The following is a 13846-nucleotide window of genomic DNA, read 5'->3' on the forward strand; positions in this document are numbered from 1 at the left end:
AATATGGTGAGAACAACTAGTAAAAATTCCAACATAAATGCAAGAGGTAGGACTGGAGAATGGGTAAAAGCCACCCGTCGAGCTTCTATGCTTGGTTAAATACCCCACTTCATTTACGTCTCCTCAAGACTAAGTTCTTACTTGCAAAAGATGGAGGTCCCAAAACTCTCTTAGTTCATGGGGGGAAGCACGACGGGGCGGAGGAGACTCCGCGGTCCGAGCTCCTCAGGTGACCCTGCCCAAGCCCCGCAGACTCTTCACCCTCAGCTCTCCTGACGTCCCCGCGCGGGATCGAAGCTCGTCTGTAGGAGCGGCTCGGGGACCTCAGCTTCTCCACCGAGGCCGCACAGGGGAGCCGAAAAATGTCTAGAGCAGGGCGCCACAACAGCACGGCTAACCAAAGCCCAGTTTTCCAAGTTCTTTTTTGGCGCTTCTGTGACGCAACTTCCGCCCGAAGCTGCGGCGAGACCGGAGGGGCGTGACGGAGGGCAGCCAATCAAGAAGATCGGCCTGACGGAAGCCTTGAGGCTCCCGGAAGCTGTCCTGAGGTTCGTACCAGAAAGCGGAAGCGGCGCGCAGCACGTGGGGGCGGTGCCGGTCGGAGGGCTTTGAGTCTTGGTTTGTGGGAGGTGAGGCTGCTAGCGGTTACAGGCCAGGGCCAGGGGCAGAGCGCGGGGAACTGGAGAGACGCTGCGGAGCTTGGAGACCGGCTGAGCGTCATGGAGGGCTCTGAGGAGCAACCGGGCCCACGGCCACCGCATCCCGGGGACCACCGCATCCGCGACGGCGACTTCGTGGTGCTGAAACGGGAAGATGTGTTTAAAGCAGTGCAAGTCCAGCGGAGAAAGTAAGTCAGGTCGCTGGCCTTAGGGGTTCTCCGCCCCCATCTTCTGGACACCCTATCCCTCCAGGGTTCCATTCTTGGATTCCCAATCCATTCTGGATTCCCAGTCCTCTCTCTCGTCATCTCCTCTCGGATCTTCCCACAGAGGCCTTTGCCCCCAGAATCCCATCCTTGGCCCTCGATATCTCCCTCACTCCTCTGTCTTCCTACAGAATCCCCCTCCGTGATCTCATACTGGCCCTCTATCTTAAGCATCTCACTTACTCTTTCCACGGTCCTTTTCCCATTCTTGGCCCTCAGGTGCTCCGCCCCTCTCTCCAGGCCCCCACCCCACCCCCTGTCCTGGGGTTCTTTCCCCAGGTTTTGAGTTCTTCTCTCCTGTCTTCTCACAGAACCCACCCTTCACTCTCTAGTCTCATTCTTGCCTCCCAGAGCCCCCCTCATCACAACTTTATTTTGTATTCTTGAAACCGGTGCTTTTTTCTTTTCAGAATTTCTGATTAGAAATGTGTAAAGTGCTAATACTAATTATTTAAGCTTTTTAATTGAAGTATACCAGTGCAGCAAAGTCCTTAGGTTATACGTTCGATGGACGATTCCACGTGCAGGTGAACCTTTGGTTTTTCCTTCTCGTATTGTCCTTTTAAGTTGCTTTATCGTGAGATGTGGTTGTTTGAGTGTGCTTCTTACAAATGTGCTCTTTTAGATAAGAGCTTTTCGTTCCCAAGGAGACAGACAGTAACATCTTTATTTCTAAAAAGTATTCTTTAGACATTTATTTTGAAACACTTTTCAACAGTTTTCTTGGCAGAAGCCATAGCATTAGTTTCCATTTTGTTTAGAAAATGACTCTTTGAGCTCAACTACATCCCAGGCCAGACTCTCCCTTCACTCTTTCCTCGGGGCTGCAGTCATCTGGTTGAGCAGAAGCAATCCTGCCTCTGTGAGCAGACTCTGCACATCCCCCTCTTCCCCAAGGAAGGTGTGGCTCCATGTCCTTCTGACTGGGTCCCACTTTCCTGACTAGGGCAGTGACCTCCTGTCAGGCCAGTCAGTTTGAGTGACACACCCTTCTCTGCATATCAGACCAGCTGCCAGAGGGTAAACCCAACCCAGCTCAGACACAGTGTTTTGCTAGCACTGGGCTACTCAAAGGATGAGGCAGGGGAGGATACACATCTGGGCTGAGCTGAGTTTCAGCTTCTCTGAGGGGATTCATGTCAGCAAATATTTAGAGTGTCTGTTATGTGTTAATCACTGAGGACCCAGCAAAGAGCAAGAATTGGCCCTGCCTGGATACTTAGGACCTTGGAGAAATTCACTCAGGTGGTTCAAGTAAGGAGACTTAATGAAGATGTGACACATACACATACAGAGATGTGACAAGGTTTAGAGAACCAGTAGAGACTGGTGATGTATCCAAGGGTCTAGAATTGTGGGAAGCCTTCAGCAAGGGAGCCTGTGTGATGTGGTCTGTGCATTCTGTCATGGTTGGCCTCTTGGGGCACAGAGAAAGAAAGAGAAGGTGTAGGATGGGGCATAAAGAAAGTTAACCAGTGTACATCTTTCAGAATTCAGAGTTCTGTTGATATGGGCCATGTCCTGAAGCTAAGCAGGGCTTCCCGAGATCCATTTGTTCTTTGCTGGATAGACCGTGTGGTGCAGTGGAAAGAACCAGTCTTTTAGGTCAGGCAGACTTGGATTTGAATCCCAGCTCCTACTGTGTAACTGAATCTTGGGCAAGACACTTTTCCCTCAGTTTCAAGTTTGCTCATCTGGAAAGAGCTGTGTCCCAGGATTACATAATTGAGAATTAAATCAAAAAGTATGAAACACCTGGCACATACTGCCTAACCCCTGATTGACACTCAGTGGGTGTTAGTTTTTGTCTTTTGAAAGGAAAGTTTTTTGTTTTTGTGGGATTTCCCTTTTAAATAGTAAGAAGATAAAAATCTGGGTAATGGGAAAAGCTAAGATTGCCTGGGCCTCAGTAGAGCCTCATCAGTGTTAGGCACTGTTTACAAATGTGTAGATTGTCAATAATGTTCATATGTATATATCATTTGCTTTTCCTGGATGATTTTCAAAGAAAATGCCCAGTTAGGCCAGGGAATTTGTTAAATCCCTGTCATCCCAATGATTGTTCAGTTTTGAGATTTTTCTTGTGTAAGTTACAAGAGGCGTCACAGTGTGTGTCTCAGTGGCATGGCAATCTTGCTACTCAGGAAATCCAAAGTCTGCGAGTTTGGACATCCTGTCAAACAGTGCAAATTGGAGCCAGACCAATGCCTCAGAAGAGGAATGTCTTCTGTCTTTGTTTCTCATTCCAAATTCAGTGTTTTTGTGGCTTCTTTATTAATTTTGTGCAGTGTTTTGTGTTTCTGGCCCCAACCCGATCCTCTCTAGTTCATTTGTCGGTTCATGGTCAGAGATAATGCTGCTGGTCATCCTTTAGAGAGACTGATTATGAAATAACCTAGGTTGAACGAATCGTTCCTGTACTGAATACAAATGAGATTCAGCTAATTGATTGCATTTCTTCCCCAGAAAAGTAACTTTTGAAAAACAGTGGTTCTATCTGGATAACGTCATTGGCCATAGTTATGGAACCACATTTGAAGTTACCAGTGGAGGAAGTCTTCAGCCTAAGAAGAAGAAGGAAGAGCCTACTTCAGGTGCACTGTACTACTTAGGATGTATGAAATAGATGCTCTTGAGCTGGCTACTCAGAAACCTGTCAACTCGAATTAATTCTAGAATGCTAGACCAGGCTGTCCCCAAAGAAATCTAAACTCATAATCTAAGAACTGTAGCTTGGTGGAATGAATTAGGGTCTGCCTTTGGCTTTGAGATACCTGGGTTCTGACCCCTGCCCATCATTAACCAGCTCTTCGACCTTGGGCCAGGTATTTGATGCCATGAATCCTTGCAGCTTCATTGTAAGAGTGGGTGTGGAGCCCTGTTGGTGTCTAGAAGTTACCAGCTCTTGAGGTAGTTAGCATATAGGGTAAGGATAAGAGATCTGGCTTTGAATTCAACTGACTAGGTTTAAGTTCCAGCTTCATCACTTACTTTGTAACCTTGACCTAGTTATTTAGTTTCTCTAAGTTTTATATTCTCATCGGTAAAATAGGGCCATAAACATGTTTAATGCCCAAGCTGTAGTGAGTGTTCAATCATATGACACATAGGAAGTTCTTAACAGTGCCTTGCCTGTTAGAGTAACGACCCCATAATTTTAGTATTATTGCTAATTAAAATTAAATACTTAAATTTTTATCAAAATAAATGTGCTTAAATATTTTATTAATAAAATTAAAATACTTAATTATTAAAATTAAATAATTAAAACACTATTGAAGTTCTGGTTCAAACCAGTTTATTAAATACTTTTAAATCAACATTCGTGTTTTTATTAAGCACCAGATATGTTCCAGACATGATTAAGCAGTGCAATTTCAGCAGTTCCTTAGATAGACTATCCCATAAAATTTATTTAGCAGTGGGGGACACCAAAAATAAGCAAACCGCATAATTTCAGGTGGTGATGTGTGCTGTGCAGATGATAAAGCAGGGAGGTGTACTGAAGGCTGATTGAAAGATGTGAAACTTGGCTGAGATGGTGAGCTCAGCCCTGAGTGATGGAAAGGATCCACCCACTTGGAGATGTCACAAGAGCATTCCAGACAGAGGGAGCAGCAAGTGCCAAAGCCCCGCATTGAGACCATGCTGCTGTGTCTAAGGAACAGAAAGAAGGGCAATGTGGCTGAGTACAGGGGTTGAGAAATGAGCCCTGGAAAGGTAGCCAGGGGCCAGGTCATATACAACCTTGCGGATCATCTTTGAATTGCTACTGGAAACCACTGTGGTTTTGTGCGTTGGAATAGATGAGCCAATTTGCATTTTAAAAAGAGAACTTTGGTGTCAGGTAGATTGTAAGGGGACAAGAGCGGGAACAAGAATATGAGTGAGTGGCTTGGAGTAGTCGTGACAAGAAAGGATAGTGGATTGGGGTGGGGGCAGTGGAACTGGAAGGCCAGATTTAAGTGGCTGATGGGCTGGATGTGGATACGAACTTAGAATAGGAAAGATTTTTAAATAATTTCAGATCATACATGTCATAGAGCAATTTTCTTCCTTAGAGACCAAAGAAGCGGGCACTGATAATCGAAATATAATTGATGATGGGAAATCTCAGAAACTTACTCAAGATGACATAAAAGCTTTAAAGGACAAAGGCATTAAAGGCGAGGTAAAATTCAAAGGATTTTTTGTTTTGTTTTCATTTGGTATTTAGGAAATTGCTTGCATTTTAAAGCAGACTTCTCCTAAGGTAAAATGTAAAAATACTGTACACTTCTGTTAAAAATAGCTTGAAGTGTATATTGCAATTCAGTATATCAAAGATTTTGTTTCTTACAGGCAGGAATGTAAGTGAATGACATTACTAATAGTGTTAGCAAAAGGGAATTTGATAATTTAGTGCATCTCAGAGCTTAACTTTGTTCATTTTCATTAATGTTTTCAGCCAGTGTCTTCAGGACTGACAGTTTTCTTTACCTCTTTTCTCCCTTTATTGTATATGTCTGTTCTTTTACTTTGATTTAAATGGAGTTTAAAGTACTTACATTTTAATACAAATTCTAGATAGAGTATAAAAATACAAAGTTCACCCATTTGGACTTCTGTGGAAAAGGGCCTGGAGAATCAGACCTTTGGATACATTCTGGGGTAAGAAACCTTTGAAGTTATCTGTGCTGTGAAAATAAAGTTTCAGGAAATCTGCTTGCTCCTTTTCTTATAGGAAATAGTTCAGCAATTAATTGAAAATAGTACAACATTCCGAGACAAGACAGAATTTGCTCAAGATAAATATATAAAAAAGAAGAAAAAGAAGTAAGTAATTTTTGTTTTTTAAAAAATGAAAATATAAAATCTTTTTATAGATTTATGAAATATATTATTAAAAATAAAATATTTTTAAACTAGCTTTTTAAAACTGATGTTCTGTTTTTCCTTCCCCCAGATATGAAGCCATGATTACTGTTGTGAAGCCATCCACCCGCATTCTTTCAGTTATGTATTATGCAAGAGAACCTGGAAAAATTAAGTACGCTTTGTTTCCTTTCAAAAGTATAATTGGGGGAAAGTATATCTTTAAGAAAGTCATGATTTTAAGTAAAATGAAAATCTTGCTCATCTGCATAAAGTGTCCTCCTACTTCATAAATTGTAAGTCCTTTTTTACTATTGCCTCCAAAGCAATCAATAACCTTATCAACATCATTTTTATGAAACAAACAAAACTTGAAAAATTATGATTAAAATAGCAGACTTTGCTTAGCTATAAATGAATGAATCATTTTTTTTCCTTAGCCACATGAGATACGATACACTAGCCCAGATGCTGACATTGGGAAATATCCGTGCTGGCAATAAAATGATTGTGATGGAAACATGTGCAGGCTTGGTGCTGGGTGCAATGATGGAACGAATGGGAGGTAAGATTTAAGGTTTTCAAGTTCATTAAAACCCTACCATAATTTGAGTCGAGGGGTCTAAAATATTCAAACTCATGGAAAGTGAGGTTGAGTTACTGGAAGCGAATGAAATGACTTGGGTGTGCCTGCACAGCTCCAGTCTCTGGGACCTTCCTCCGTAGCCCACATCTCCCAGCCTGAGCTGTGCTGGCACTCCCGACGCAGTGTCCTTTCCAGCTTCTGTGTCAGTGGAGATGGTTCTGAAGCCTGTGACTGGCTAGGACCTCCAGGACCGTGATTTCAGTTAAACTCTTGGATAGCTGGTGCTCATTTTATTGGCCTGAATTGAGAGTATAGGGTGGGAAGAATACTAGGGATGTATTCTGTACTAGAAGAGTACAACACAGCCTGATTTAGCTGCCCTTTTTATGACCCCATTGAAGATAAGAACTTTTAACTGCCCTGTTTAAAGATTGGACTTGGGGGATGCTGAGAACCAGTCACCAATCATGTGACATACAAAATTTGTATGATCACAGGGTTTTACTGTAGTGTCAAGGGGGGTACACTTCTTTAACACTTCCTGTGTACCTGTTTAGAATTATGTTACCCCCATTGGGAATACGCATGGACTCCAGATGGACCCCCAGAGGAGGTGCATCACCTTCAACCTCTGAACAGCGTAAAGCAGAGAGACCTTCAGTCTCCTTACTGTGGAGTACCCCGAGGGTTGCATAGTCTAGAGCCGCCTCCATTGAGCAGATATTTGTTTCTTTTGTCTGTTCAGGTTTTGGCTCCATTATTCAGCTGTACCCTGGAGGTGGACCTGTTCGGGCAGCAACAGCATGTTTTGGATTTCCAAAATCTTTCCTCAGTGGTCTTTATGAATTCCCCCTCAACCAAGTGGACAGTCTCTTAAATGGAACATTTTCTGCTGAGATGTTATCTTCAGAGCCAAAAGACAGTGCTTCGGTTGAAGAAAGTAATGGCACACTGGAGGAAAAACAGACTTCAGAGCAAGAGAACGAAGACAGCATGCCAGAGGCCCCAGAGAGCAATCACCCAGAAGAACAAGAAACAATGGAAATTGTATCTCAAGATCCAGACTCTAAGGAGCCTAAAGAGAGAGGAAACAAAAAGGATTATGTAAGAATGTTAAGAGTTCCCACTACCCTCAATATCTTCCTCAGGGCTTCATTTAACTTCATGTAAGCCCTGAGATTTGATTTGGCTTTGGAGCATCAGCTCCCAAGATAACAGATATCAAAACAGACAGAGAAAAAGTGTGTGTGAGTGTACACACGTGTGATTTAATCTTTGGGATGGAGCTTTAGGATACAGAAGCATTGTATAGGTGGCTGCATGGTGGTTTTATAACCAAAGGGCTCTCTTATGTGTTTTCAGCTTCCTTATAAATGATCTCCTTCTGTTGCCTTAGTCCAAGTTGATAAATATCGTTAAAATGTTTTGACAGACCAGTGTTTCCATAAACCCGACTGAATGACCTCAGTATGTTGGTATCTTATTTTTCTTCTTGAAGATTCAGGAAAAGCAGAGGAGACAAGAAGAGCAGAAGAAAAGACATTTAGAAGCTGCTGCTCTGCTGAGTGAAAGAAACGCAGACGGGTGTGTTGATGAAAGAACACAGGCGACATCTTGGTGCTCGTGGGCTCTGCTTCAAGCAGATTCGTGTTCTCTGTCTGCTTGTCTATTTTGGTTGTAGTGAGGGCAAACGTGATGATTCTGTCTTGGGTTTTTAAAGAAAGGAGGCTGCATCTGGCAGAGATGGGAAATTGATTATGCTGATTTCAGAGCTTTAGAAGAAATCGAAATTTCTCCAATGATGGCACATCAGGTTGGGCTGTGTACCCCGCTAGGCGCAGGTTGGGGGGCATTCCAGTTGATGTGATACTGCCTAAGGGCATGGGCTAAGGGAAACCTGACAGGAAAGGCAGATTCAGGTATCTGCAAAGCCAGTATTACAATGTTGGATTTGCTTCCAGATTTTTTTTTAAATCAAGACTGTCATTAGAGTTGCCAACTCTAAGTTGGCCACTTAGAGGTTGCCAAGCACCACGAGAGTTTATAATCCAGTTTGTGTTTCCTAGAAAGTAATAGCTCGTGATTTTATTGTTGGAATCTCTAGAATGTTGTATTTAAAGTGCTTCCTTGTGTGAGTCATGCAAATAAATACGTGATATTTTAAATGCATTTTAAAACCTATGCTCTGCTTTGGGGACGTAGAGAAATAATTTGTCTAACATTTTCCTTGCAGTTTAATTGTAGCTAGTCGTTTCCATCCCACTCCACTGCTGCTGTCTTTGCTGGACTTTGTGGCTCCTTCAAGGCCGTTCGTGGTCTACTGTCAATATAAAGAGGTAATACTGAAACAGAGTGGACAGGAATTCTTGCATCTGAATGTTGTTTCTCAAATTGCACCCTCAAAATAATTATTAACAAAACTCTGTTTATGCCTTTAGCCTCTGTTGGAATGCTACACAAAACTGCGGGAAAGAGGAGGGGTCATCAATCTCAGGCTGTCTGAAACCTGGCTCAGAAATTACCAGGTATGTGTTCTCACAGCCAGTCCCTGGGAGCTGCTCTCCTGGGTCGCTGGCTCTGCACAGTAGTGCCAGAAGCTGTTAAATAGGGATCTCCCTGTTTCTATCTATAGGGATGAAAGAGTCTCACGTCTGTAACTCAGAGAAAGTGCCCTGACCTTTCCTGACCCTTTTTTCTTTTTTCACGTCATGATCTATTACTCAGATACCTGAGTCCAGAGACATTTAAAATGCAAATGACTGTGGTTTGAGATCACTGTAGAGGGAATAACTGATAATAGCAAAATCCCTAGGCTGACAAGAAAGTGACCCTTTCCTTTCTGCTGGGATGTCTTTGCAGCAAGTGTTCGAGAGTTCCTGGTGGGCTCCGTGTCAGTTCAGGTCCTCTGGAATGTATATGCGAAGATAGAATTAAAAGCGTAAGAGAAATGCCTGTGAAAGATAAGAGGGAGCGGGATTAGGCAGGGAGAGCTGTCAGACCGTGATACAGGTCTGATGCCTGTGACAAGTGGGAGGAAGGATGGGAGGGGAGGAAGGGCATGCAGTGCTGCTCTGAGAAAGTCTCAGCCAGGATGACGAGGAACCCCAGAGCAAAAATTGCCCATTAAAGGAGTTCTGTGTTGGACAGAAATGGTCCAGTTGTGGTACCCATGCTCAGTTATCAACTTGGAATAGCCTCCCTGGGTGTGAATCTCAAAGAAGCAGCAGCTAGAGGCTTTCTGTTGCTTCAGCTCACAGCCAGTTCCCTCTTAGAGATCTGGGGGTGCACCTCCATGGCTGTCACAGGCCCTGCCCTGCTTGCTGGACATCTTACTTAATCCAGGACACTCTGCAGACCTGGGAAACCCTGTGCTTCATGGTAGTCATCTTATTTAGCTCTGGGAACAGGAGAGAAGAATTTTTGACAGAATTAATAGAGTGTTGGAGAAGGAAGGCTCTGGGTATATGTCCAGTAGCTACTTCTCCATGGACCCAGCTCCACTGTTGACCATGAAGAAAGAGGGAGAAAACCAGGCCCAGAGCACTACACAAACCAGTTGCCCTTTCACCACCAGAAACTTGCTTCAGGTTTAAGAGAAATGGTTTCAGTTTTATATTTCAAAAGAAAATCACTTAAACGAATTTCTGCGCTTTTATCTGCACTGTCATGTGAAAGATGGACCTCCTTAGGAATTGGTGTGATTAAATTGGTCGCTCTTCAGGCGAATCTGTGTCGATTAAATTCTCATTTCTGGCATGTGTATTGTTAACATGGCTTTATCTGCTTAGGAAAACATGAATGTCTGTCTTTCTGTCTTGATTAGGTTTTGCCAGATCGAAGTCATCCCAAACTACTGATGAGTGGAGGTGGGGGGTACCTTCTCTCAGGCTTCACTGTTGCCATGGACAACCTTAAAGCAGACCCCAGTCTCAAATCCAGCACCAGCACTTTAGAATTACACAAGACTGAAGAGCCAGCAGCTAAAAAACGGAAGTGCCCAGAGTCTGACTCAACCTTTCAAAAATTGCTCTGATTTTTGTTCTCAGACATTATGCAGTTAGTAAGTAAGCTTTAAATGCCATTACTAATTGTGTTTTCATATCCTAAGAATGAGAACATGTCTATACCCCTGTTCGTGGGAAGGACAAGTAAGCCTTTTGTCCACCTCTGACACAGATTGGTTCCGTCTGTCAAAACCTCGAGCCAGAATACCCAAGCCTGGGGTAAGCAGTAGACTGGTATATGGCCAATTGTGTTTATTTCACAAAAATCTTCTTAAGTACTTTTAGTGCTCTGCGCAAATATCTTGAGAATTTAGAGATCAAAGAAATATATTTATACAAAACTTTGTTTATATGTTAAGCCAAGTGGAATAACACACCATCAGTGAAACTTGAGTACTGAAACGAAGGAATTTGTGGAAGAAATTTCCTCTGTTCATTATGTTCTCTTCAACCTAAGCAATATGAATGTGTGTGAGACTTACAGTACCAAAAATGTCCACCCTTTTCCCTCCAGTGGAATAAACTTTTAAAAATTTTATATTCTATTATTTTAATAGTTGATGACGTAGAAAAGCTCTGAGTATTTATTTTACTGCTGTTTTTGTCAGTAGAAAGGTGTTGTAGTGTACTTTTTTGAATTAATTTGCCAGTCCTCTCATTCTTTGTTCCAAATAAAGTGACTAGAATTTTTGTGTACTATTAAAGGAAACAAATGGTTTTTTCCCTCCCCAGAGACTTATGGAGATAGATAGATACATGTATATGGATGTTGGTATATGCGCATACATACATATATTTATATGTGCACACACATCCACATGGAGACAGACAGAACACACTGTCCATATGAACTGTAACAAAGTTTAGTGCAGGGCTTAGACCAGTCCTCATAGCATTAGTGTCACTCCTTGTCAAATGTATTTTAAAGTGCCTTTTTTTGGTGATTATTAATGCTGGTTTGTTGAGCTCTGGCATGACTAGGTGGTTAGCCTTTCTAAGCTCTGAAACAGTGTAATTAAATTATTTGGTCATCTGCAGCCAAGAAAAGTGTTTAGAGGAAGCCACGGCTCTTGCCCATTGAGAGTCTGAGTCTTGCTCACTAAACATGCTCATCGTGTGTATTGTTCATGTTGTTATAGAATAGATGCAGATCATCCAGCAAGGAGCATCTCAGAAGAAAAAAAAAAAATTGCTTTTTCCTAATAGCATGTACTATTCTAAAAATGGCCAGTGTGATTACCAACAACTACAGTTCTGATTCCTTTTTCTTAAAACAATTGCTTTTAAAGAATAAAAGCATTTCCTACTATGATCCGTCTGACTTACATGAATGATGCTCTCAGTGATGCCGCATTCATTGGCTTTCAGCTGATTGTGACACATGGTCTTTGTAAGAAAACATGCCTGGATTGGCACGTCACTGAACGTGTCCTTGCAAACAGTTGTCACTCAGCATGCAACCAGTCAAGTTTGGTCAAAGAGAACACAATATATGCACAGACTGGATTCAGTAGTGGCTGGTCTCCACTGGTCACTGTTGTTAGAACCATCTCCTACTTGAAACTCAACCAGTTTTCAAGTCCCATCTCATTCCATTCAGTGTGGGGGTCTGCACTGCCAAGGCCCTGTGCACCCATATAGCTGCCCCTGGAGTTGACTTGTGGACTTTTGCACCAGGTTAACTCAGAGTTAACCTTTACTTGTTATGTTTTCTCATTCATGTAATTTACTTCATCTTTGAGTACTGATGATTTAATTCAGTGGTTTGAAAACTTAGTGTGCACCAGAATCCCCTGGGGGGCTTATTAAAACACAGATTGCTGGGCTCCACTGAGTTTCTAAGTATTAAGTCTGCGATGGGGCAGGAAATTTGCATTTCTAAGTTTCCAGGTGACACTAGTGCTGCTGGACCAGGACCCACTCCTTGAGAAACACTTCTGTGTATACACACACATCAAGAGTGTCTTGTTTATAAAGTGGATATCCACCTTTGGAGCAGATGAGTGGGTAATTCTATGACTACTAGACATCCAGTCACCAGGAGAGCTATGTGAAATAGGACTTTAATGAGTGGCCATCAAAAAGTAAAGACAAAATCATTATGTAATGTCCATCTTACTTCTCCATTGGATTAGGGTACTTGGAAATATACAGTGGTGCCAGTTAGAAGATTTTTTAGCATAGAGGTACATTAAAATTGTATGAAGTTTTATTGAGTTGTAATTGACATATAACATTGTGTGAATTTAAGGTGTTCAGTGTGTTGATTTGATGCAGTTATATATTGCAGAATTATTACCACCATAGCATTAACTAACACCTCCACCTGTGACATACCATTTGGGTTGGGGGCGAGAACATTAAAAATGTACTGTCTTAGCAACTTTCAGGTATATAATTGTGGTTAATTATAATCACTATGCTCTACGTTAAATCGCTGGAATGTATTCATCTTATAACTGAAAGTTTGTGCCTTGTGACCAGTATCTCCCCATTTCCCCCACCCCCCAGCCCCTGGCAATCACCATTTTACTTTGTTGCTATGAGTTTGATTTTTTTAGATTCCACATATAAGTGATATCATACAGTATTTGTCTTTGGCTTATTTCACTTAGCATAATGCCCTCAGAGTCTATCCATGTTGTCACAAGTGGCAGGATTTCCCTCTTTCTCATGGCTGAATAATATTCCAATGTATATGTATGCCACATCTTTATCCATTCATCTGTTGGTGGACACTTAGGTTGCTTCCATATCTTGTCTGTTGTGAATAATGCTGCAATGAACACGGGAGTGCAAATATCTCTTCAAGATACTGATTTCATTTTCTTTGGATATATATTCACATACAAAAAGTCTACGTTTTTACACTCCCCCTACATTTTGTATTTTTGATGTTTTGTCTTTTTCATGTTGTGTGTCCATTAATAAATTATTGTAGTTATACTTATTTTCAATACTTTTGTCTTTATATGTGACTTACCCACCACTATTACAATATTAGCATATTCTGAATTTAACTATATATTTTACCTTTGTCAGTGAATTTTATACTTTCATATGTTCTCATGTTACTAAATAGCTTATTAGTAGCTTTCTTTTCAGCTTGAAAAACTCCCTTTAGCATTTCTTGTAAGGCTGATCTAGTGGTGATAAACTTCAGCTTTTGTTTGTCTGGAAAATTCTATCCTTCAATTCTGAAGGACAACTTTGCTGCATATAGTATTCTTGGTTGGCAGTTTTTTCTTTCAGTACTTTGAATATATCATCCCACTTGTTTCTGGCCTGTAAAGTTTCTGCTGAAAAATCTACTTGTAGTCTTATGGGGGTTCTCTTGTAGGTAACAAGTTGCTTTTCTCTTGTTGCTTTTAAGTCTCTCTCCTTGCCTTTAACTTTTGACAATTTAATCATAATGTGTGTCAGTATAGGTTCATCTTATTTGGTACTCTTTGAGTTTCCTTTATCTGGATGTCTGGT

The 13846-nt window shown here is 41.7% G+C and overlaps 2 protein-coding genes across 5 annotated transcripts in view; one reads left to right on the forward strand and one right to left on the reverse strand.

Moving 5' to 3' along the window:
• Positions 1–414, reverse strand: part of MCM8 (minichromosome maintenance 8 homologous recombination repair factor) — a 43806-nt gene extending 43392 nt beyond the window's left edge. For both annotated transcript variants that reach the window (XM_057530055.1, XM_007191721.2), the window contains exon 1: positions 142–414. The gene's annotated coding sequence lies outside the window, so the exon portion shown is untranslated. The remainder of the gene's footprint in view (positions 1–141) is intronic.
• Positions 415–562: 148 nt separating this feature from the next.
• Positions 563–13319, forward strand: TRMT6 (tRNA methyltransferase 6 non-catalytic subunit). 3 transcript variants are annotated; one of them, XM_007191719.2, is made up of 11 exons: positions 563–847; positions 3392–3519; positions 4987–5096; positions 5649–5740; positions 5871–5954; positions 6220–6344; positions 7111–7469; positions 7864–7949; positions 8599–8701; positions 8804–8890; positions 10189–13319. In XM_007191719.2, exons 1-11 carry the CDS (start codon positions 720–722, stop codon positions 10396–10398), a joined length of 1512 nt encoding a protein of 503 aa, XP_007191781.1. In that variant the 5' UTR covers positions 563–719; the 3' UTR covers positions 10399–13319. The 3 variants fall into 3 exon arrangements, with proteins under 3 accessions (XP_007191781.1, XP_057385766.1, XP_007191782.1); XM_057529783.1 differs by lacking the exon at positions 3392–3519 and having other exon boundaries at positions 681–847; XM_007191720.2 differs by lacking the exons at positions 3392–3519; positions 4987–5096 and having other exon boundaries at positions 709–847.
• The last annotated feature ends 527 nt before the right edge of the window (positions 13320–13846 follow it).

Source organism: Balaenoptera acutorostrata, chromosome 15 (genome assembly GCF_949987535.1).
Source record: "Balaenoptera acutorostrata chromosome 15, mBalAcu1.1, whole genome shotgun sequence".
NCBI lineage: Eukaryota > Metazoa > Chordata > Mammalia > Artiodactyla > Balaenopteridae > Balaenoptera > Balaenoptera acutorostrata.

Excerpts from the sequence above, each read along its gene's own strand:
- TRMT6 (XM_007191719.2), top strand. The coding sequence starts at position 720 with ATGGAGGGCTCTGAGGAGCAACCGGGCCCACGGCCACCGCATCCCGGG. Across the intron at positions 5,741-5,870 it reads ATAAAAAAGAAGAAAAAGAA|ATATGAAGCCATGATTACTG; the intron begins GTAAGTAATTTT and ends TCCTTCCCCCAG. Across the intron at positions 5,955-6,219 it reads AGAGAACCTGGAAAAATTAA|CCACATGAGATACGATACAC; the intron begins GTACGCTTTGTT and ends TTTTTTCCTTAG.